This window comes from Manacus vitellinus, unplaced genomic scaffold, assembly GCF_001715985.3.
Source record: "Manacus vitellinus isolate BGI_N305 unplaced genomic scaffold, ASM171598v3 scaffold_6_pilon, whole genome shotgun sequence".
Classification (NCBI taxonomy): domain Eukaryota; kingdom Metazoa; phylum Chordata; class Aves; order Passeriformes; family Pipridae; genus Manacus; species Manacus vitellinus.
In genome coordinates this window covers 22,573,662-22,598,524 of record NW_021940750.1, presented here as the reverse complement: position 1 = coordinate 22,598,524, position 24,863 = coordinate 22,573,662, and the positions used below count along the sequence as shown (strand labels likewise).

The 24,863-nt window shown below is 34.6% G+C and overlaps 1 protein-coding gene across 1 annotated transcript in view; it reads left to right on the top strand.

The window, feature by feature from the left end:
• Window positions 1-20,312, top strand: part of CEP128 (centrosomal protein 128) — a 102,484-nt gene extending 82,172 nt beyond the window's left edge. The window contains exons 21-24 of the mRNA XM_018082862.2: window positions 9,204-9,281; window positions 10,994-11,107; window positions 14,776-14,884; window positions 19,023-20,312. Coding sequence (XP_017938351.2) covers window positions 9,204-9,281; window positions 10,994-11,107; window positions 14,776-14,884; window positions 19,023-19,129 — 408 coding nt within the window. The 3' untranslated portion in view covers window positions 19,130-20,312. The remainder of the gene's footprint in view (window positions 1-9,203; window positions 9,282-10,993; window positions 11,108-14,775; window positions 14,885-19,022) is intronic.
• The last annotated feature ends 4,551 nt before the right edge of the window (window positions 20,313-24,863 follow it).

Here is a 24,863-nt window from a genome sequence, read left to right as displayed (position 1 = left end):
GAAAAGATGGTTTAAGGTCTTAGTGTGGGCCTTCAGTTGCCTTAGGTTGAATAGGCTTCCATCAGTACAATATCAATTTACAGATAAGCATAATCAAGAATATCTGTCTGTGTATTTTTTAAATATTTAAATTTTTGACCTAGGAATTAAGTGCTAAATTGCTTGTAAGAGGCAGGTTCCAGAATGTAGGTAACTGTGAATTTTATTAAGCTACTCTTTGTTTGATGGTCAGGATGACAGTTTTGTATTTGTTTATTGACAGAAAATCACCATGCATGTCTACCAACTTGGTCTAATAACTTCATAGTTTCTCTAACAGTCATATCAGAAATTTAATATATTACAGAATCACAAAATTATTGAGGTTGGAAGAGACTTTTACCAGACATCTGGTCCAGTCCCCCTGCTCAAACAGGGTCACCCTGAACCAGTTGCCCAGGACTGCGTCCAGCTGACTTTTGAGTATCTCCATATAAAGATGGAGATTCCACAACCTCCCTGGACAACCTGTGCCAGTGCTGCGTTGCCCTCACAGTGAAAAAGTGTTTCCTGTGTTCATAAAGAACCTCATGTGTTTCAGTTTGTGCCCACTGCCTGTCACGGGGCAACACTGAAAAGAGCCTGACTCCCTCTTCTTTACACCCTCCCTTCAGGTACTTGTACTCATTGATGAGATTTCCCAGAGCCTTCTCTCCACACTAAACAATCCCAGCTCTCTCAGCCTTTCCTCACAGGAGAGATGCCCAGTCCCTCAAAAAATTTGCCCTTTGCTGGACTGTCTCCAGTATGTCTCTCTTGTACTGGAGAACTCAGAACTGGACCCAGCACTCCAAATGTGTCTCACCAGGGCTGACTAGAGGAGGATCACTTCCCTTGACCTGCTGGCAACACTTCTGCTAATGCAACCCCTGCATTCTCTATCTATGCTCCTCTCAAAATTATGAAAATGTGTTCCACATGTTGCAAATATTGAACATTTTTTCCAGGGTTTAGCGAACCAAAATCCTTCCGTTTTTTATTAGGGAAAGTCAAAATCTCAGGATAAAGACTTACATTATCTAAAGTTACTTATGTTAGTTGAACTAGGTGTAGTAGTATACAGTGTTCTTCACTTTTTTTTTTTTAACAGAGTAGATATATGTTTGTAAATGTAATTTTAAAGAGAGATCCTATGAGTTCCATCCACAGGATTCTCTTTAGAAATCATAGAATCACTAAGGTTGGAAAAGACCTCCAAGATCGAGTCCAACCTTTGACCAAACCGCCACCATGTCAACTAAACCATAGCACTAAATGCCACACCATGTCAACTAAACCATAGCACTAAATGCCACATCCCATAGTTTCTTGAACACTTCCAGGGATGGTGACTCTACCAACCTCCCTGGGCAGTCCGTTCCAACGCCTGATACCCCTTTCAGTGAAGAAGTTCTTCTTAATGACCAACTGAACCTTCACTGGAGCAGAGTGAGGCCATTTCCCCTTGTCCTGTCTCTAGTTGCCTGGGGAAGAGGCGGATCCCAACCTCACTACAGTCTTCTTTCAGGTAGCTGTAGTGAGCAATAACATCTCCCCTGAACCTCTTTTTCTTCAGACTAAACAACCTCAACTCCTTCAGCTGCTCCTCATATGAATTATGTTGCCCTTTCATCTGGGGAATATGCATCTATGAGTTCTTCCACAGAATAGGAGGTTTATAACTTCTGAAGGCATAGATATATGTGGTATAGCGTGCTTGCTTTATTTTTATTGGTTTGGTTTATATATCACAAAATAAGTTGAATTTTGTTTGACAGCAGACTACTGACTAAATGTTTCTAGTGTGCTGCTATGTCCTTAATTTTAGATTTAAATGTTTTATATTTGATCTAATTATAACCTTAGGAACACAACCGTCAGAATTCTCTTTGTATTCCAATTTTTCTGACCTGAAAAATCGAACAATATTTCTTCTTTCCCCTGAAGGCTGTGTTAATTGAATTTTTGTAGTGCTTTCTGGAAGGTTTGATGAAATACTGTTAGCAGACAAAACTTTAACATAAATTACATGTAAAGATTTTTATCCTGCAATGCTCCATAATGTTGAAGATGGCATTCAAGAATAAGCAACAGGGAAGTCATGCCTTTTAAGAATGTGTTCCCCCTAATATTGCTTTACTTTACACACTCTTTTCTTGTGTTATATTTCTTTTAATTTCCAGGAATTATGTCTGGATATCTCTGATCAAAATCTTAATAAGCGATAAAGAATAGATTCTCAAAAACTAGTCTTACAGATGCACAGTAGTACTTGGAGCACTAGCTGATGATTCACAGAAACCTGTCTTGCCAAAAGACTACACTGTTTCCTCCATGTTTTCAGCTGCTAGTATGCATCAAACAACTGAAAATTCATAAACCCCTTTCCTAATATTTTCCCATGTAAGCAGTTCCTCTAGTTAGCACAGGGAATTCATGTGCTCATGAATGAGAAAAGAGACAGTCCATGCCATTGCAAACAGGAAAGGAAGCATCCATGAAGCTCCCTTAATTAAAATGTGGTCCAACCCATTCAAAAACATCTGGAGTCTTAAATTAAATGTTCAATTAGTTTGACATTTGCAATGCTTTTGTTAGCGAAGATCATTTGTTTTTCATTAGTTTAAGTGTAGTTTTTGCTTAAAAAAATCTTACTCGTTAAAACTTTCATGAAACGATGTGTAGCATAGAAAAAAAACTAATTGAACATGCCTGTTTTGTAACTTGATAAAGTTATATGTGTTACCTTTGTATAGAAAAATTGATTCTTGATGTGCTGAAATCATAAAAACAGTGGTACAATTGGAGTAATGGTATACATGGAATATAAAGATATAAAACACATTTTTTTGTTTTCTGTGTTCCCTCTCAATATATGATGTACTATGCACAGAATGTCCCAGCTATCATGGAGTTTGCCTGGCATATGAAAGTCAGCAGGGCACCTCAGGCTTCCTAAGCAGACCCACACTGTGTAGAAGAAGAGCATATGATGTCTCAGTCTAGAGCTGGAGAGCAAAGTCGACAGTTTTACAGATCTTAACAGGGAAAGCAAAGGATACCTTTATACATGCTGAGTGCATCCTGTTCTTGCTGTTTAAGTATCCAATATGCTATGGTCATTTAAAAATAAGTCATTGTAGGTCACCTCTAACATATCTTTCATCTGATTTGTGAGTAAGTGCCTGCTGACATGCATTGCAGTCAGTTAAAATTATATCGCATTTAATCTTTTAATGGCTAATCTTTGGGGATTAGGTAACTGGTACTTTAGTCAACTCTAATTTTAAAAAAATATCTGTACAATACAGATAGCCATTTGTTTTTACCTACCTCATAAAAGAAAGGAGCACTGTACTTGAAAGTAAATGAAGTTAGGTTTATATTTATATGTTTTCAATATATCGACTATAAAGGCAAACTTCAAGAGTACTATATACAAACCTGCTTTGATTTATTTGCATTTAGCATTGCAGCTTTGAGACTAAAAATAAAATGTGTCTGATTTTTATTTGGATCTGTCCCTTGAGACAGTGTGAAACTATCACCAAGAACACATCAATATAGGAGGATTAACTGTTCACATGCAGTTTAAACATCAAAGTGTTTGTATGAAGTCATGGAAAATAAGTAATTTGTTTTATCATTCTCTGTGAAAACATAGAACGCCCCTTTTTAAAGTAAATAGTCTTTATTTTAAAACCAGAAAGATTAATAGTACTCAGTCTATGGAAGAGACTGCTGTTAAGTAAAATACCATTTATACTTCCTCAGTCAGTACAACCGGTGCTTTTTCCTCTTATCAGTACCATCAGTGCAATGAGTCAGTCAGTGCCTGCTGTTGCCTGTTAAACATAAGCAGACAGATGTGACCGCTGTCTTTAGGATTATTTGTATGCATTATGACATAGGGCTTTCCAATTTCTGGGAAAAAAATTAACAGTACTTAATTACCCCCTATGTCAGGTGCTTCTAACATCCTTTTTCACATTTTATCTTTGTGGCTAAATCCATCTCTTTTAATAGAATAGAGTGCAGCCATTAATGATACAAGTATGGCATTTGAACCATGTTGAGGAGGTTGCTGTGCATTTCATTAATTACCAGAATTACCCTTAATTCTGTAGGCCAGCTAGAAGCTCTTTCATCACTTTTCCCTCCCATTCAACAGTGTGTTTTATTCTCACCTTCTTTATTGCATTTCCCCTAACAAACTTGGCTTTTTTTCATTTTCTGTTTTTATTTGCACATCACTACCTTTCTTTTCATCAGTTTTACGGGAGAGGCACACATTTCTGTCCCTGAAAATGTTTGTGTATGAGTAATTCAAGTCACTCCACAAACTGCTCAGAAGTCTGTGAGAATTTTAGAATATAAAAGGAACCATTCTGGTTTAGAGCCAAGGTCACTCTAACCCAGCTATAGACATCACAACAATAGTCAAAATAAAATGCTTAGGGAAGACTGCATGATCAAGACTGACATATATTTTGTTTCCCACTCATTCCTTCTGATTCCGGCTGTTCAAAGCTCAAAGACATGCATACTGAAATGAAATTTCTATGAATTTGGAACTGCTCCATGGTCTTCCTCATTCATTAAATTGCACAGTTTTCTGCTTAAAGCCATATAAAATTTTCTATCTTTATGTGACTTCTTTATGTGATTTTTTGCAAATTGGTTATTATTCCCCTCATGCATCTCGCTTCCTGGCTGAAGAGTCCTGTTCTTTAGACTAAGTGTATTTAATAATTTCTCCATGGCTTTGATCATTCTTATTGTACTTCTCTGACCTTTCCGTGTTTCTCTTCTGAGATAAAAGTCCATCTCTGCACTCAATAGTTAAGGTGCAAGTGGATTCATACTCAGTAATAGTTTCTCTAGCTTTTTTTTCCTTTCCTGATTAAATTGAGTGTTGATTTTGCTTTTCTGATTGATACTGAACACTGAGTTAGCAGGTCTTGGTAATATGTATCATTTCCCCATGGTGTACTTCCTGAGTAGTAACGGTTAGCTTAGAGCCCATCATTTTGAGTGTGAAGTTAGGTTTAAATTTTAGGAATCTAAAACACCTTTCAGAAATCCAAGTAGCCTATGTCATCCTTTATCCTCATGATTCTCAACAAAACCAAAAAACCAAGGGCTGAGTATGCATATAATGCAAAGGCTGATCTTCTGCTTCCAAGATTACATTTAATAATGTAGCTAATGAGGACTAGTGGAAATTTAGCTAATTTATTTTTTCTTCTACAACAGTGCATGAAATAAAGGGGATATATTTAAGAGAGACTTTGGAAGAACAGATGATTAACATCTTCCTTAAATTTGTTTACAGACATGAGGTCTTGGCATTGGAATTTAGAGAAAGAATTGAAAAATAGGATGGCTTAAGGCATGGGCTTATACCTAGGGCCTAAGTTCCTTTTTTGCTCAGAATAGATCACAGGTCATCTTTATTAAAATGGGGCATAGTGGGGGGAAATGAAAAAATCTCTGTAGTTGAAAAAAAATGCTATAAATTGAATGTACAGTATATCATGATGAGGAGCCACTCCGTTAAGTCTGTCCTGTGTCCCAGAAAACTTTATTTCAACTATGTGACATCTCAAATTTACATTTTTCTGCAGTTCATAAGTAAAAGACTTTAGCAAAATGTGTTAGGTAATACATACCATAAGTTTAAAATATTTGTAGTTTAATTTGGTGCTGGACCAAGAAGAGAGATTGCAGGGTATTACAATTTTGGGGTTATTTCCTGTGAGGAAGCATTGTATTTCTGACAGGGTAGAGGAGTTGCTGGTGTTCAAAGTAAAAAAACTTTGTGGACATGTCTCCATCAGATCAGTGTGATACTAGGATCATGGCTGAACATTAGGATTCAGTATTTCGTTTCACATATAGTTAAGTTTGTATTCCTTAGGGTCTGTTGTCTCAACTTAGAAACCCACATACAGACCAGTACCAGGGGCTACTCTGGGAAGAAGCAGCAAACATTGCATCTCATCATAAGTTAATGGTGTGTAAAATCTCTGCTTTGATGAACATATGGCCACTGTAAAAGAAGCACAAAATACGAATGAATACTACTTTACTGTGGTAAAAGTGAAATGGTTGATTCTTATAAGAGGAAAACATTAGCAATTGATAGATACCGCTAGGCAATTTTACTTTCGAGCGGAGATGTTTAGAGGCATTTGAAAAATTAAAAGAAGAAAGGTGCTATTTTATAGCTATAAAAACATTTCTACACTGTAATCTGTGAAAACCACTTCAAATGTAATGTGTAGGCCTCCTGCTTGATTGCGTCCAGAAATATGAAGAAGAATCCGTTTTATATATTCATTATTAATATATAACTGCAGATTCTGTAATTATTTTTTGGTGAAGAACCATACATGTTACAGAAAAAGTAATTTTTTTCTCTTTTTTCTTTATAAAATCTTAGGTGAATTTTTCAAGTAAAAAAATCTTATTACAAGTGAAGTTACACATTAAAATATAAGACTTCTCATGAAGATAATAAATGGTAGTTTTGGTCCAAACCACAGCTAGCTAAGTGTGGAATTCACTGAACTTCCTTTCTCATGCAGCAGATGTTTTCTTGCTGGAAGAAGTAACCTTTACTAATTCTAACTTTGAGTTTTGCAAAATTGATTTGCTCTACTTTATTTGCTGCAAGTCGACACAAGTAGGCACCTTTCTGTCCTTTCAGGCATTTTACAACATTTGCCATGGGCAGTATTCAGTGTTGCTATTAGGGACTTCTTCATACTGTGCGTCCTCAATGCTGCCCATTTAAGGAAGCATATTATGTTATTTATTATAACTTACCTATCTTTCAGGCATAACTTCATATAGGTATTCTTGTATAATTCTGTAAATTTTTAAAAATCTAACTGAATGAATGTGTTAGTATAAAAGAAAAGCAAAATGACTCATTCTGGTTTTGTGTTCTTACCTAAACAATCTTCACCTTATTTTCCCTGTCTCATTTCTGTTTGCCTGTTCTCACTAAATGACTAAAATCTTTCTTTTACTCTGTTTCACTTTTGACAGTTCTTCCTGTACTTCTTAAAATCTAAAAATATCCTTGCTTGCGGGTCAGTCCTTTTACCCCATTCTGTAGGTGGTTTATTCTTCCTATTGTTCTTGAAGCAACAATTCATCCAACCCTCTTGTAAAATTCTTTCCCTTTACCTGTGATAATGTTATTGTTCTAGCACATTTAACTGTAATGTATTCTTTTTCTCTTCTGCACTGCATCATCTACTCTACTGTGAAGTGTAGAAATTATCCGGAGATAAAAGGGTCAGATTTGGGAATTCCCAAATATTCCTCTCCTGCATTTTGCATTCCTAGTGCAGAATGTAACGGTGGGATAAGACAGTCTTTTTTATCTAAGCATACAATCTAAGGGTCAAAATTTATTCCTAGAAAATGGGAGATATTATTTGAAACTTAATAGTCTCAGAGGAAAAGATCCCCCAAATATCTGGAAAACTGATTTAACCATATGGTTGTTTCATAGAAATATGCCCTAATATTGTCAGCATATTATCTGTCAGTACAAATTTTTCCTAATTACAGAAAATAGAGAAATACTTCTGTGTATATAATATTTTTGCATACATGTAATTACAGAAGAACGAGTCTCACATTCTCTACCCTAGCTGAGTTTATTGGGACTGAATATCAGTTACAATTTCAGTCCTGTGAACTGCAAATCATAGAATCATAGAATCAATGGGGTTGGAAAAGACCTCTGAGATAATCAAGTCCAACCCTTGATCCAACACTGCCGTGGTTACTAGACCATGGCACTAAGTGCCACATCCAGTCTCATCTTAAAGACCTCCAGGGACAGTGAATCCACCACCTCCCTGGGCAGCCCATTCCAGTATCTGATTACTCTCTCCGTAAAAAATGAACCCCATTGTTTATGAAATTTGACCTTTGTTTGTTATGGGAAAAATATTTTTTACAGTCTTAAAAACTGAATGTTTGGAAGTGACAACAAAGCAGACATCATTGCTTCTAAGTTGATGGTGTGTCTGCATTTATGTTACTCTGTTCCATTTTAGTTCTCCACTCATCATCTCCATCTTTTTGTATAGATTGCACTTGGGCTGAGAGGTTCCCATTGATTTTTCTTATCCTGTTGTGACTGAAATATTTAGTCTCTTCAGATCTTAAATATGGGATCTAAATGGAATGTTTTTCATGTTGGTCAGATTGAGGCTTTCCAAGACTAGTAACAGAGCTTTTGTAATTAAGGGCAAATTAACTCAGTTTGCATAGACTTTACACCATAATGATATTTGACTTCAGGATTGATGAATTTTATTTGTTTTATAGATTTTTCCTTTAAAGTACCAAGGCAGTAATATGGTTAATGAAGCCCATTATTGGTAGATTGAGTACCAGGTTAGCAGAACCTTATCCAAAGAGGTATGATTTATAGAATTCTGGAGGAAATACCAATTGTTCAGAAAGTGCAAACAGTACTGGTTTTACTGGCTCTTCAGCAAATAATAGAAGGACAACCTTTGAGAAGCTGCAGAGGCATCTGGCCTATGGAGCATGACTACTCCTTATGCATGACCAACCAACTTCGTCTGTGTCCAAAACCAAAACCATGATACTTACTTTCTTCAGTTCTTTGCAGCTTGCAATAGACTAGATTTTTGTGTTTTGGGTGTGGATGTGAAATCTTGAGTCCAACCCTAACTTTCCCTAGAGTGATAATTCATTTTTCAGCAGTACCTACCATATACCTAAACCAAAAATAGGAAATTTGATTGTTCTGTATCTAGCTAAGTGCTCATTGCATATATTTGTATTTGAAAAAAACTAGAAGGATGTTTTTACTATTTTAAATGTACTTTACTCCCTGAAGTGCAATAAAAGAAAATTTCATTCTGAAGGCTACATAAACTCCACAATTGTAGATAAGTATTGTTCTACTCAATAAACTGGTAACCGATCATGGAGATTCAAATTAAGGAAGCTGTGCTATGTGTTTTAATGTGACTATTTTCCTTAACAGCCTGTTTACTGTTGACCTGTTCAATTTACAGACACATACGTACCTATAAACCTGTTTCCATAGCTGCAATAGGGCTTTAATGTTTTATATGGAGGAAAGAATTATTTTTTTATGTTTTAACTTGTGTTCTGTTCTCTAGAGCACTCGAGCAGCTTTAGACCATCTGGAGTCTGTTCCTGAGAAACTGAGCCTGTTAGAAGATTTGAAAGATACTAGAGTGAGAAGGACTTTATTTGACTCTTTCAGTAGTTGTAAAATATTTTGGTTAATTAATTTTCTCTCTAAATGTGCAGATAAATTGTTTAATAAGATATTTACAATTGTATATGCACATGTTATATAGACAAAAACATACAGAAATTAATTTTCATGATTATAGATTTATTTGAGGCTATAAATTTAGTTCTAAATAGTAACATCAGTGAGGTTCTCCAAAATGTAGGCAAACGTTGATAACAGGGCATAATGGGTCATGTGCTAGTTACTGGTTCCGAATATTTGTGTTGAGTGGTAAATTCTGATATTAAAAAATGAAATTTTTGTAATTAGATAAATTATTTCAATATTTAACATAGTGAGCGAAGATAGATGACCTTTACAGCTTTTTGTTTGTTTTGACATAATGACAATAATTATAATTTATTTTCTCAGTTCCACTATCAAATCAGGGTGTGTTTGGACACATTGAAACATATTGACAGTAGTGGTGACATTCTGTCAAGAATGATAAGCCTCAGATTAGATCTTCAGTAGCTAAGTGGCTAAACCCCTATGCCATAATTACTTTCCATATATGAAGTTGGTTTGGAACCTCCTTGCAAAATATAAATTTTAAATCAGTGGTAAACCACAGATCAACAAATGCATAATGATTTGCATTTGATTTGCTATATTGAATTTTTCATCCTGAGGTAGTAATAAAAATTTCAAAAGATAATTGCTTGGAGCACTCTTTATTCTAAATGTTCTTGCCTGAGGTCATCAGCTAATAATTTTATTGCTGTCATCATTAACAGAGTTAGGAATGGAAATGCTGGTTAAAATGCTTGGGTTTTTTTACAAAAAGTATCATTGAGATATACAGTTTTAATTTCATGTGCAGATATCTCTAGAAGAGCTTTTTTGCTCTGACAGAGGTTGGTGTTTGTCTTCGGTTTCTGCTAAAGGAAAAATTCTGCTTTTAGCAGGCAAAGCAAAGGCTTGAATGTGGGGTATCTACAGCCTTCTTCACACTTGCCCTTTCTTGCTTAACATTGCTGTGAGAAGGATGTCAGATTAGAGTTTCATTAATGTTTCTATTCAAAAATAACACTGGATTTTTTGTACAATAGCACGTTTCACTCTCAAATGGTATGCATGAATGAAGTATTTCAAAACCAGTCATTGTCTTCCACTTCTAGCCAGTTCTTCCCTTAATGTTTTCGTAGGAAGACAGAAGGATAGAGAAAGTAAATCTTTGATAAACCTCACAGGTTATCTTGGAGTTCTCTTAATTCAAGTAAATCATTAGCTTGTTCAGTCAGAACCATTATGGTTTCTTATTGAAAATACTGTTTAGTCCATATCCTTAGAACCTTTTTTTCTTCAAGTGCTTGTTTCTACAGTACTATAATTAATTTTGCACCATTATAGAATTTCTTTGTTAAAAGGTATGATATTGCTGAGTTTTGGAAAGAATTACAAGTAGTCATTCATCAGTTAAGGATGAGACCATTTCCATTTTAACTTATTTTTATTTTACCATTATTTTTCTGTACAGAACATTATGCTTTCATATGGCCCCTGTATTTCAGCCTCTGAAAGTTAATATTTAACTCATTCTTGCTGTATGGAAAATCCTTGACAATACCTGTGTTTACAACAGTCAGACAACATTCACTAACTAATTTTCACATTGTGAAATCATCTGGATTTTTCAATAATTTCTAGGAGTCCCATTGCCGAAGGGAGATGATTGAGGAAAGGTATATGAAGTATAAAGAGATAGTGAGTTCTTTACAGCAACAGCTGGAAGATTCAAAGCAAAGAGACCAGCAAGTCAAGGTATGTGTGTGTACTCCACTTTTGTGTCCCAATTACTTTCAACCAGCAACATAACCTTATTTGATGTATATTAACTCCTAGTACAAACACGGAGTAAAATCACACATAAATGTTTTATTTAATATAGCTGCCATGGCTGACGGAATGGCAGCTATATTGGCATGGCATGAAATTTGGTGACAGAAACGTTGCCTTCATTGTAAAGTACCATGGATACTTCGCAAAAATCTTTCAAATTTCACAGAAAAGTGTCTTACTATGTCTTAATACTCTGAAGTGTTTACCTACTTCATCAAATTTCTGTCTATAGCAATTTTTTAAATTGTTTTGTTCAATTTTCTCTTGTCCTTTCAAGTAAAAAATAGATATAGAAGCCTGTTTCCTCCATGAAAAGGATGATTAATTTGTAGGTCACATATAGTAATTTTTCAGTAGTTGATCTTTACATTCTTTACAATATAAAGATATGATGCCTCTTCATATACAAATGAAATCCAGGCAAACGGTAGGGAAGTGATTTGCTAAAGGTCACTTAGTGGACTGATAGCAGAGCTAAACATGAATAACTACCTCCCTGCAATGTAAATCCAGTGCTCTTGTTTAGAAACATTGCCTGTAATGAGTTCACCTTTCCATTTTTTAACACGCTTTCTTTCTCATCTTATTAGCTTGTTCATTGTCATATCACTCTTTGCTGCATGTCATTGTGACAGCAGGTTGCTTCAGCAGAACTACAATTTCTTATGGATGTGATTGAAATAAGTAATCAGAACTAGAGAATCTTACTAGTATTTCTGCTACTTATTTCAGTCAAATCAGATTCTTTGGCAATGACTCATACCTCTATCTCTAAACAGTTGAGCTCAAATCTAGGATCACACACACTCTGTCAAAACTTTAATATGTTTATGTTCTCCACCTCATCCGTAGCCATCTTCCTTCTGTAAAATGAGGACATACTTACCAGTATGTCTTTGTAAAAGTGGAAAATGTAAGATAAATACAGAATATTTTAGCTTAGTAAGTTGCTGTTGTAAGAAGCTATTAAGCTACTTGAAAAAGCCATCTTGCTCTTCTCTAAGAAAGAATTGAAGACAGGGCACATTCACTTTCAGTCTGTTGCTGATGATAATCTTCAGTTTCTTGAACTTCTCTTGCTTCCACAAAAGAGTTACTAAATCAATAGCCATTGAAATTCAGAAAACATTGAAAAGCGAAGTGGAATGCCATCGGCTGATAGTAGAACATACTGTTGCACTAAGCTGACTGAACTTGCTGAGCTTGTGTGCTTTGAACTCTATATTCAGAATCCAGTATAAAGCTGATTCCAAAACAATATTTCCTCTTTCTTTAGACAACGAAAAGCATTTAATGGCTTCCATTTAGTCAGGCCTAATTGGGTTTTTACATGACATAGAGTACTCTTTGCTGTCACGGCTGTTACAAATAGAACAGAATGTTCAAAACCAAGTAACAGACGGGTGCTAATCTGATTTCAGTGATCAGGCTAGCTTAGACTAAAAAGCTCTTTAATGCTTGCCTTTCTTACCCTCCTTTGGAACTAACTCAAATGCATTGTTGTTTAATTTTTTTTATTTTACTATTTGTCAATTGGGAGTCTCTAAAATTGATTGCTGGAAGAATGTAGGTTTGAAGGCATCAAAGTTCATTCTTTCTGATATTTTTGATTCATGCTCTTTGCACAACATAGTGTCTCTGCACAACAAAGTAGACAGATATTTGGTATGGGATAAGATAGTGCATGTTTCTTGTTAAGTTTTTACGTTGACCATTTTAGATAAAATTACTTGTAGAATTAATCTTTTTCCTGTGTTATGGTCTTCTTTCTAGGCTTTCTTATAATGCACTTCTTTCAGCTTGCTTGCCAACATTAATCTTAGACAGGCATGATCTAATCCTGTGTCCCAGCCTTTTTTCATTTTAAGGAGGAAAAATTAAACCACAGTTGAATGTTTCCCTAAAGGCAGTTATTTTTCTTCCTTTCCTATGATTTCATTTGTCCACACTCAATCTTCCTGCTCTTCTGTAGTCTTGTCAGATGGCTATAAAATACCTGTTGCTTAGAAGCCCAGAAAAATCACAATTGCTATTTGTATGTGTTGAAGTGTAAGATTTCCAGTAATAAAAGGAGGCCAGAGGCTGGCAGAATACCATCAGGTATAACAATCTTGATTTTTCAACTAAGAAAAGGCCAAGTGATAGCAGATAAAGAAGAAATTGGGAAAAAGAAAAAGGTAAAAATAACATATTAAAGTAAAATAACTACAAACAAATACCAATAGAAGCTAAATCAAAACAGAAAGCTAGAGGAAAACTAAAGATAAATGTTATTATGGAGAGATACAAATATTTTAGGGCAGTTTCCCAGCTAGAGATAATTGACCATCTAGTCAAACACAGCATAGAGATGTAATTGCCCATGAAGCACATGAGAAAAGACACATTCTCTAAGTTAAAATTTCTATAAAGATAAAGCCATTTTGTGCACAGATACTGGTAGAAGCACCTTGCTTGTTTAAAAGCTCTGTTCTAAGATAGCATTTCTGGAAGCAGAATGGAACAACAAAAACTTTTTTGTATCCTTTAAAAGTTGTTATTGTGCTATGAACACCTTAGGTATTAAGTCTCTCATCAGCACATAAGGGGATTAATATGTATAATTCCCATTAGTGTTAACAGGACTAAATCCTTCTTCAGTAATGAACAAAAGTTCACTGTATCTCTAAATTAATGTTGAATTTTCTTTTGTTTTCTATTTATTTTACAAAACTTAGTATCAGCATGAGTGACAAATTGCAAATGTTTTAACAAAATTCACTGAGCCTGTTTATGATAATAACTCAGTAGCAAAATTGAATGTTTTATGAACTGATGCATTTGTGCATTATTACCTCTTCTCATTTCAAGGAACTGAGTAATTTGGATACCATGCCAAACTTTTAATCTTATTTTGGATGGTATTGTAACGGGAGACTACTTGCTGCTGAGCTAATAGAGATTTTTCAGGGATTTTGTTTAAATGACCTTTTTAAAATTATCTTTTCTTCTTAGCTTATAGACCAAGTGACTTTCCTTTTCCTTTCCTATGCTGTGTAGGTTTAGTCATAAACAGTAGCATTGTACTTTAGACTTTATTTAATGGTTTAACAAAAAAATTAAAAAGCACCCTCAGGTATTTTTATATGAGAAATCAATGAAGTTTGAGTTTCCTCAGTGGCAGGGAAAATGCATTTAATATTTATTACTACTTACTTGTGGAACTTCAGTGAACCGATTAGGTATTCATCATTCACTGATGTCTGCCCTGCCACTATGGTTTGCCCTGAACTGTGGATGTGATGTGAACTGAAAAGAGAGCATTTTTACAACTTACTGTAGTGGCAAAGACTTGCAATGCCACTAATGCTTTTCTCAAGGCAAAGCAGTTTTTTGCAGACATTTTATAGTGATGAAATGGGAATGAAATTCATATGCAAATTAGTTTGAACCTAACTGCAATACTGAGAATTCTGAGCATTGAAATCAGTATTTTTCAGCATGTGGGAAATCACAGCATATGCCTGTATGTGTGTTACTCTATGTTTTTTGTTAAAGTTTACAACTACTTGATAGTAACAGATAAAATTATTTTTATTTGGCTCCCATAGGATGTGAAAATGGATGCTGAGATTTCTGATATAGAAGTGGCTCCTCACTCTTCTAGTTGGCAAACTCAAAACAACTTTTTGTCCAGCTCACTGCTCTCAGATTCAGGCTGTAAGTATTATATCACAGAAAAAATCTACAAGTAACGTATTCTTCTCTTGTAACACCTTTTTTACTTGAAAAAGTAAGGCACTTTACTTTTCAAAAAAGAAGTGCTAGAACCATCTTAAGCATCCTTCTGTGTTTTACCTTTAGATACTGAATAGATGCCTTTGTCTAGGAAGTACTTCATTACATCCTGCTGATAGTTGTTTGGGGTTTTCTAAGTAGGACCTACAATATATTCTGTTCATCACTTAAACTTATGCCAAAGAATAGGGCTGCACTTGGATTCTGAATCTCTGCGTGATGAATCATACCTCTGTAAGCTGTGTATCTTTTCAGGCACCAGAGAAATCCTAAACTATGTTCTTTCCCAGATCTTTCATAGGTACCAGTTAGGCTCATGCTTGTGTAGCATTTTCACAGTAAAAGCTAAATTCACTGCTTCCACTTCAATAGTGTTTGTTAACTGTTCTTTCTATCCCCTCATGCATATACAAGTTGTGGTCTTGTAAAGTCACAGGATCTCTGATACAGCAGGTACTTGCTCAATAAAAGATAGGACATGGTAGGTCTTGATCTGGTACAGGCACATCTTTGCATAAGTGTCAAAAATAACTTACAAAAAAAGGTTTTAAGGTTTTTGGGTTTTTTTGAGCATGTCAGTACACGAGTATCAGAATACTTTTCTTCGGAAGGGTATCACCTTCCATTTCTTTTCAATATAGCCAGTTTGTGTACTGGCAACCTATTCAGTCGTATTTCAGGCTTCATTGTACTTTGAAACTGCTGCATCTTAGAATGAGTGCTGCAGTACATTACTGCTCACTACTAAGTCCTGAATTGATCTGATGAGGTTAAAGGTAATTGGTTTCTTTTCCTTTCACAATCTGTGGGTTGTGGTTAGTATCTTTTTGCAGAGCATACTGAATAACAATAATGGGCATAAAGCATAAGAGCAAATGCCTCCATCCCATCTGTATTTCAGGAACACTTTACCCTGACTCAGAGTTGATTTTTCCTTTTTCTCAAACTTCATCCCTGTCAAAGTCTTGCAAATCAAAGTACAGTTCAGCCTCTTTTTGGTATAGAAAAGAAGTAACCCATGCCTTGCAGGCATGATGGACTAGATGACCTCCAGCAGTCACTTCCAGTCTCAACAATTCCAGGAGTGATTCCACTGCAAAAACTTACTGAAATTTAAAAATACAGCATAAATGTTCCTAAAATATTACAATGTCTTTATATTGCTTAACGTGAATGGATCTTGCTAGAACTTTGTTCCTTTAAAACTTTTTAATAAATTTTAGGCAGTTGTAAGAGAAATAGGATCCATGTGATCTGAATACCAATCTGATTAAACAGTTCTGTGTATTTATTCTCTTATTCAACTGTTTTTATCAGCACTAAGCACTAAGCTTTCTGGATCTGAAAAATAAGTGATGAATGAAAGACAGTAGTGATTCAATTCACTGCTTAGTGGTTATGGCAGTAAGGTATGTGGATTACTCCATAGACTTTGGTTAGTGACCTGTTATCACTTTATGCTGAACCTGATCTTCACCAGTCAAATGTGTATTTTGAAGTTGTTGCTATAGTTCCTGAGAACAGTGAAAATTCTGCAGTGGTATTAACACTAAGGGGATTTTCCAGTGAGTGGCAAATGATAAAGTCAGCTACTTCAGTCATGATAGTGAACCATGAACTTTTAATTTCAGTAATGATATTAATTAGTTATAATTTGAGACTTTGACAGTGAAGTATAATTTGAGATCTTTGCTCCCAAATCTCCTGTAGCTTTTAATAAATCTACCTACAGATGTCATCATCTATTTTCTGTGATTAATTATCTCCTATCTTCTTAGGAGAGAATGGACTGTGTTTTTTTTTCATTTACCTTTTGGAACTGTTTGCAAGCCTTTGGGATTTATGTTTCCTCATTCCATCTTTTTTAAATTCATGAAACCCTACAAACTATAGAGTCAATAAATAGTACTAGAAACTTTCTTCCCAATATGGGTCTCTTTGTAGAGAGCACCAGGAAGGAGAGAAGACACGTTTGATATAATTTAATTATCTGTGAGGGGGATCCTGAGATTGAATCTTAGAACTGATTGAAGAAAGGACAAATAATATGAGAAAACAAGGGAACAACAATCTCCTTCCATATATATCTTTCCTAAAAACTTGCCAATGCAGCAAACAGTTAAAAGGAAAAGTAATTAACATTAACATTCTGTTTTGTTTCTGGTATAATTTCTGCAACTATAACAGCTTTTCCATTACAAACTATTTCAAAAGATGCTGTGGGAATGTGCTTTTATTTCTATACCCATTTTCTTAGAAAGGAAGAAGTTTAACTGAGAAAATAATTTATTCAAGGAAGCATTCATTAGACATGGTTTGCAGTCTGTATTATTATCAGCCCAAAATGGTTGCTTCAAAAAGTCACTACTAGTTGTTATCTAAAGAATAACCCTCAGAAACTCTTTTTAATGGCCACTGTATTTTCCTGAAATTTTTATTACAGGAGTCCCTAGAGTTACACATGCTTTGCATTAGCTTCGTGAATTGAGTCCTGCCTTTCTCATTGTACGTTTCATCACTTCGAGTTTTTAACCTGGATGGTTTCCCAGAAACTGTATACGTCTTACAGGCTTTCTGTTATTGTTGGGAATTTATGTTCCAGGGCATCATAAGCTGTGACTTTACAGAGAAGAAAATAGCCACCAGTTTTCCCAACTTCTGTAGCTGAGGTCGCAGTCTTCTCTGACCTTTAGGCTCTGGTGATAGACAACACTCTTGTGTCAACATGATATATACTGTGAATGATATCATGGTTGAATGAAAATAAGTTGTCCTGAATGCAGATTTTATTGTCATAACTCCTGCAGTATTGCAGATGCCTCTCTTTATCCCTCTTTGTATACTTTTTCATAAGTTCTTAAGACTATTTGTTTTGCATTTATAAATAAGTAACGTAATTAAAAGTAAAAAGACCCTACAACATCATTATGCCACGGCACACCGTTCTAGAACAAAACCTTCTAAGGCTGCTTAAGGATAAGAATCTGGAATGATTGGAAACCTGACATCATCACTTAGAAAAACGCAAATTGATTTAGTTTAGCAATGAACTTTATTGTTTTTCACCTTACTTTGAATACTGTCTGCAGGAGGTACCACTGAAATAGCATACAGTAGCACAGTTTTGGACCAATACTGAAAACTTTATGCTGCAAACTTATAACTCACTGTTAGACTAATGTCCCAAACAGAGTGATTTCATTCTCCTTCTGAAGGTGAAAGCATATCACTCCTTCTAATCAAACTGTGAAGTCTTGCTCCCTTTTAAATAACTTCTGGTTATATACTGCTACAATTTGCTGGATCATTAAAAATTGCACTCTACAATTTATTACAAACAATCAGGAGTACCACTTTTCTTACATGCTTATGATGTAAGGAAGGCCATTAGAAAAAGGGTATGTTGTTGTATAAGCTGATATCTGCTTTCCTTTGCTTAATTTCTGCCTTTTGCCACATCTGGATTTTTTTTGTTAGCATAAGATGTTTTGTCAATTTATATTGTCTAGATTTTGATGCAACATAATGTATTTAGAAATAAGCATTATATATGCAACCTACTGTGAAGGTATATACACAGTATGGCAGCATATGAACACCTATTCAGTGTCACTTGTTGACTTTAGTCCATGCTTTTGGTAAAGATAGTCCTTCAGAAATTTTTTGAGTGGTTTGTTTTGTCTTATTTAAACAAAAATTCTGGAAAACTAAATGGAAAATATCTTACTGAAATTAGAAAATATTTTTAAAATGCAGTCTACGTTTCTTCTGTATAAGAAAGCTTTTGACCGTGCCTGTATTATAAAGTATTAAAATCTGTTTCTCTAGAAAAATAAGTCAGTTTCTCAATTCATAGCCTTGTGAATATCGAATATTTATTAATACTGTATTACTTGCTGCATAAATTATCATATTGAAAAATGAAATTGATATTTTAAATAGACATCAATGGTCAGTCAGCAAATTTGGAGAATCATAGGTTCAAAAAGGCCTCTAAGGGCATTGACTGCATGTGTTTCTTTGAAGATGCTTAATTACATTTTGTGTGACTTATTTCTAGCACTTACGAAAAGAATGGTTCCTTTTGATACAAGTGCCACCAAGGAAGATTCTACCAATGTTGCTGTCAGTGAAATGAAGCTGCAAGCAGAAAGAGGAAAGCAGTAGAACATTTATGAAACCACACCAGTTTTCTCTGTGGTAAATTCCATTCCACTCTTTTATTGGTTTTGAAAAGTAATAATTCCATCTGCTATAGGAGTGATGCACTCTTAATGATTCATCAATTGCCAAACACTGAAATGAAAGAGCACCAAGAGTGATCCTGATGAAGTCTTGTGAAAATGTACGTGACTTGTACACCAAAGGCTTTCTGGGATTTTGCTATTCTCTTGTATTTATTTCTCCAATACTCCTAGACTAAATTTATTGTATTCCTGAAATATTATGAAGTGAAATACCTGTGACATTAATCTTAGCTATGAGCTTATTTATCCCTATACAGGAATTGTTCTGACAGTTGGCTTTTTATTACATTTAATAACATTATTAATAATGAAAAAATATCCAGAAAATACCTATTATTATGAGAGTCATTACACTGTGTTGTACAGACACATTTGTGATCGTAGGTTCTTCGGTTTGCAAAAATCATTTAAGAAAGGAGTGATAACGCAAAATTTTCTCAAATTATTGAAAATTCATATCTTGGTTTCAGGTTCAGCATATATCTGTTATAAGCTGTCTAGAATTATTCTTCTGGCCAGAGCAGTTTTATCAGATGACCTCTGGCAAGGCACTTTAAAGCATCTGAATCTCACCCTTCTGTATTAAAGATTGTGGAATGACACTGCTATGTGGCTGTGAAAATTTTAATATTAGGGTTTAATGATCGTTTATTTATTGTTTTATTCTCTATTAGAGAAGATGTGGCATATTGATTGTAAAATGATATGGAAATATGATATTGCACATTTTTATTTGTTCAGATATCTATATTCTAAACAAATTGGATATAATTTTGCATTACAGGAGTCTCAAATAGCATATCACAGAAGAATTTTCTGCTGTCAAAAGAAATGCAAGTGTTTCTGATGGTCCTTGTTTTATTCTCCTCTCGAGTGCTTCTGGGTCAATCACTACTAATGTGCTTTAAAAGATTTGCCAAATCTGTCAGAGTACTGTAGCAACATTAATGCCATTGAAACCAGGTTTTTTGTAGACTTCTGTCTGTTTAGGAAGCCTATTTCTTCTCTGAAACAGTCATTTATTAGCACTGTAGGTGTCTCAGGCATAATTCACAGGTCACCATGTGCCACCTCGAGACAGGGCCTTTTTTTTTTTTTTTTTTTTTTTTTTTTTAATTTTCTAAGAAATGTTTTGCAGTCACAGTGGGTTCTCTGGACAGTGCACTTACTTAACAATCACATTGTATTTGTCCTGTTTCAAACAGAACGTGCTGACAACATCAAAATGAAAATTCCAGACATGGAAATGCGAAAAAAATTGAGTTCATTCTCTTTTCATTTCCTATGCATTTAAGTTGCATAAAATTAAAAAAAAATCTGATTTGGTTAAAAAAGTTTTTCTTACCTTTTGTATGTGTATAATGCTGTGCACAGCAGCACTGCCATTGGCTTTTTTCAGACTTCTGGCACATCTGTTTATTCAGAAGGTCAAGAAAACAAAACAGGCACATCCATCTCTTCTGATCTCAACAAAAATGACAGGGACAAGAAAAAAACAACAAATAAACTTCTATTCTCTACAAAGGCCGTGGATGTTATGAAGCAGTGTTTAGCTCAAGCCACAGTTACCTTAAACTAAACTTACTTTTAGTGGATCCAACATTTGTAATTTATTTTTTAATTAGATAAGAGCGGAGCTGGAAATACAGTATTCAAAATATTTTATCTAGCTTTTCTGCTGAAACATTAAAAATTGCAAAATGAAATGTCACCAGCTTGCAGACTTTATGGTACTTACAACTTATCACCAAAATATAGAAAGGTCACTTTAAAATATATTATGAAACAGTAAATCATGCTCTCAAAACACATTATGTTGTAATGGGGTCTGGTACGTGGATTGCTGATGGATAGATGTATGCTCAACCCATTTTACTGAAGTTCAAATGATTTTTGAGGTATAAGTGCCTTTTGGTAAATGAATTGGCCTTTAAGAATGGACCTTCTCAGCTGAGAAGTAATACACAGAAAAATATTGTCCTCTCTTTTTCCTAGGAAATTTGTAAAAATCTTCCACTTTTATGTGGAATTTTTACTGACTATACTTATGGACTCCAAAGCCAGGAAATTCTTTCTTAAATTTACCCTCTTGGCATGGCAGTCTAGATAGCATGTAATATTTGTCTATCTTCCACCTTTGATAGAGGTTCATATTACAAAGTGAATTTTGTTTCCTCTTTACTGAAGGCTAAAGTTCTATTCATGACATTATGTGAAACTGTCCTTTTGTGGTTTAAGAAATAATATTTTTTCCATATTGGCCCGAAATAGTACTCTACTGACCAGTTTCAGTTTTTAAAGTAAAAAACCAGATAATTTTTAAATAAAACGTTTTGTATATTTCAGATCAAAAAATTGCTGTCCCTTCTGGTACTCAGATATTTTCTACACTTTAGTTACCTGTTCCTCAATTCTTGCCCAAAGTAGTGGTTGTCAATAATCATACAAAAAATATGGTGGTTTGTTTCTCGGTTCTGTTTAGCATTTGGTAAATCAGGAACCTTTTTATATATGTACTAAGTACATACAAATCTGACAAGCTAATATCAGGCATTCTTTTTTTTTTCAATGTGGTCCTGAAATACAGTTGTTCATTATTGTGCTTTTAGAAATGCACTGGCCCTCTATTTCAGCATAAAATAATTGACACTTGAATAAGCTATAAATTTTATACCATTCAGTTCCTTAATGTTTTACAGCAGACTTGAGAGTACTTCAATACTTTTGAGATTGTATTTAGTTGATAGCCAAAATAATTTATTTTTTATTATGTAATTATGTCATCCTAAGAAGAAATGTCAAAATAAAAATAAAATTTAGTCCAGGATAAAAAATAAATTTTTACAGTGTTTTCTTACATTTACTTCTCAAATTTTTGATGGAAGCCAGTCTTCAGTGATGGTGAAGGTACTCCTTGGATATTCAAAGCTCAGCCCTGTTTTTATTAGCTTCTCCAACAAAGTAAATAAAAAAGATACATGAAAATCCCATACAACAAAGAAACTGCTGTTCTAAAATCAGCTTTTGAGTTAAGAAATCTGCATATCAGATAATGTTTTTTCTTGAATGGAAATACCAGTATTACCCTGGTATAATTTTTGTTGCTAAAAATGAGTAGTATGCAACCTGAATACATTATCATATCAACAACACTCAGAAAAATTTATTCATTAGTTTATGTGGGACTGCTTGTTACAGTCAAATTTTGCTATGACTATGTTAAAGCCATCATGTTTGTAGAATGTTAGTACCATATTCATCTCTCTCTAAGCCCTGTCTTCACCCCACAGAAGCAATTGATACTGAAGTTAATGTGAGCTGCAGGCCAATATCTAGGGATACAGCCTTGTCAAAAATGGATGTGCAGAAGGACATCACACAAATTCCTATGGTTTTGATCTAATTGTAGAATTTAGAAGCAGATGTAGAGGAAAAGTAGTAGCAGAAGGAGTGGAAAGCAGTTTGTGATTAAATTAAAATTTCAGAACACTTTTATTCTTAATGTGCCTTAATTTAAAAACTGCTTTAGAGCTAGTATTTACACCTGAATGAAAGTGATCCCTGAATAAGATTCCATCTTGGATATTTTTTTACATGCTAAAATACTTTCTACTCTAGCACAACTCAACTCTTTACTGTAAGTATGTCTAGGCTGTTGGGAGTATGAACTTATTTGCTTTTCTATGTAAAGACCTAAATTGGAATTTAAATCTGAAGAAAATTTTAGTGCTGTATACAAGAGTACAGCAGAGCTGAATCCGATAAGCTAAGTCTTTCAAAAATCTCTAAACTAATGCCTCTGGGAATGTTGACAGCAAACTTGAAAGAGATTGCTGTGGTTAAAATCCAGCAACATCCAACATTCATCATTTATGCTAACAGCAAAAGCTCTCGTTTCTAAAGCTGAAATTGCACATCTGTCATTTCTCAGTCTGAAATAATGAGATTTTGTTTTCTCTTGCCTTAATAATGTCAAAATCTATAATGTGAAAATACTCAATGATGATATTTTTAAATTTCTAGTAATTTTATTTAGGAATCTAATAGCTGCTGTTTGGATCTAAATATTTTTGGAACAGGGTTGTTAACATTTTTGTTAAAGTATTACATTTAAATACAAGAACTGCATAAAGATATCTCTTTTAGATTAGTTTTGCTATCTTTTTTTAGGGACATAGCTCCTTAATAGGTGTTTTGTTTGAAAAAATACAACAGTTGTTCTAGAGTTGTCTGTTATTTTCATCTGTCTTCAGACCAGAGCTGTTTTGATCTTAGACTGATTTTCTCATCTGCCACCTACAGTGCACTACTATGACAGAAGACATTCCACATTGACTTACAGAATTATTGTCGATAGTTTTGGTAGTTGATATTCCTATGGAATTACATCAGTTTTGAAGGCAGTTGTTTCTTATAATACAATCTCTTTTCATATGAATTCTCCCACTCTTACTTCTTTACTAAAATAAAAGCTACTTAGTAGATGGACTAACATCAGGTCACATGCTGTCTAATGTTAAAGATTATCCCATAGGCCAAAGTAAATGTGTGCTACTACATTTGTCTAGATTTTCTGAATGGTACCATTTGATTCTACTATGATTTTGTAGAAGGAAATGGTGAAGGATAGGCTTTGCTGCAATAACCCTGAAATATTATTGATTCCAGGCAAAAAGTGAGACTAATTTAGGATGTCTGCCCAAGTGCTTGTGTTACGAAGTATATTTCTTCAGTGCGTAAATATCAAATTGCCTTAATTGTAAACAGTTGCTGACATCTAAACTATTTCTGAAAAGTGATACTGAAATTTGCTAAAAATGATCACAAAGTATCATTCTGCAGACATGGATCTCTGTGTCACTCACATTGTTAAACAAGTATGGAACTGGGAAGGCAGCCTGATCTATGTTCTGGCATTAGGCTCTTCACAACAACCACCAGTGACACACTAAGTTTTGTACTTAGTGCAGAAAATGATGAAGATGAGCTGTATTTTACTGCTGGCCGAGAGAACCTAGAGAACAGTTTGCATCTGTGGCATGAGCTATTTTCTGTATGGAGCTCAACGAGTGCACCATTTTTATTGAGGCTTTCACTGCCAGGTACAGCACTAACAGCAGTTTCATTCAAACAGCTGCAACCATGAAGACATCATGTAGCTGGCAGAACTTTTGTTGCATATTTTGATTAACAGAATGTCAACAAGTCCATCAGAAACCTTGGAGTTGTTTGTTTTGTCTTCACTGGAGCAGTCTCCAGCACAGTCGCAAAGCTATAAAATGCAGAAACCTTCATCAGTGTGGGCTACATCAGCAGGGAGGCTCACTAGCTATCGAAGGTGAATCCATTAGAACGTTGTCCATTGATTGATTAGAGATCTATAAATTAACAAAAAACTAATCCACAAAGTTTTTAAAAAGTGAGACAAATTATTCTTATTTAATAGACAAAAAAATCTCAGTGAAAATGGAAAAATGAAGTATCAAAGTCAAGAAACATTACTCCCATTCTGTTTTTTCCAGAACGGGAGTAATTTCTTAAACTTAACTAGAGTGGCAACCTTTTATAGACTGAAGTGAAGCTCCTGAATATTTTAATCAACAGACATCAATCACACTTCATGTCATCTCTTAATGTGTGAGACTTGCTCGCTT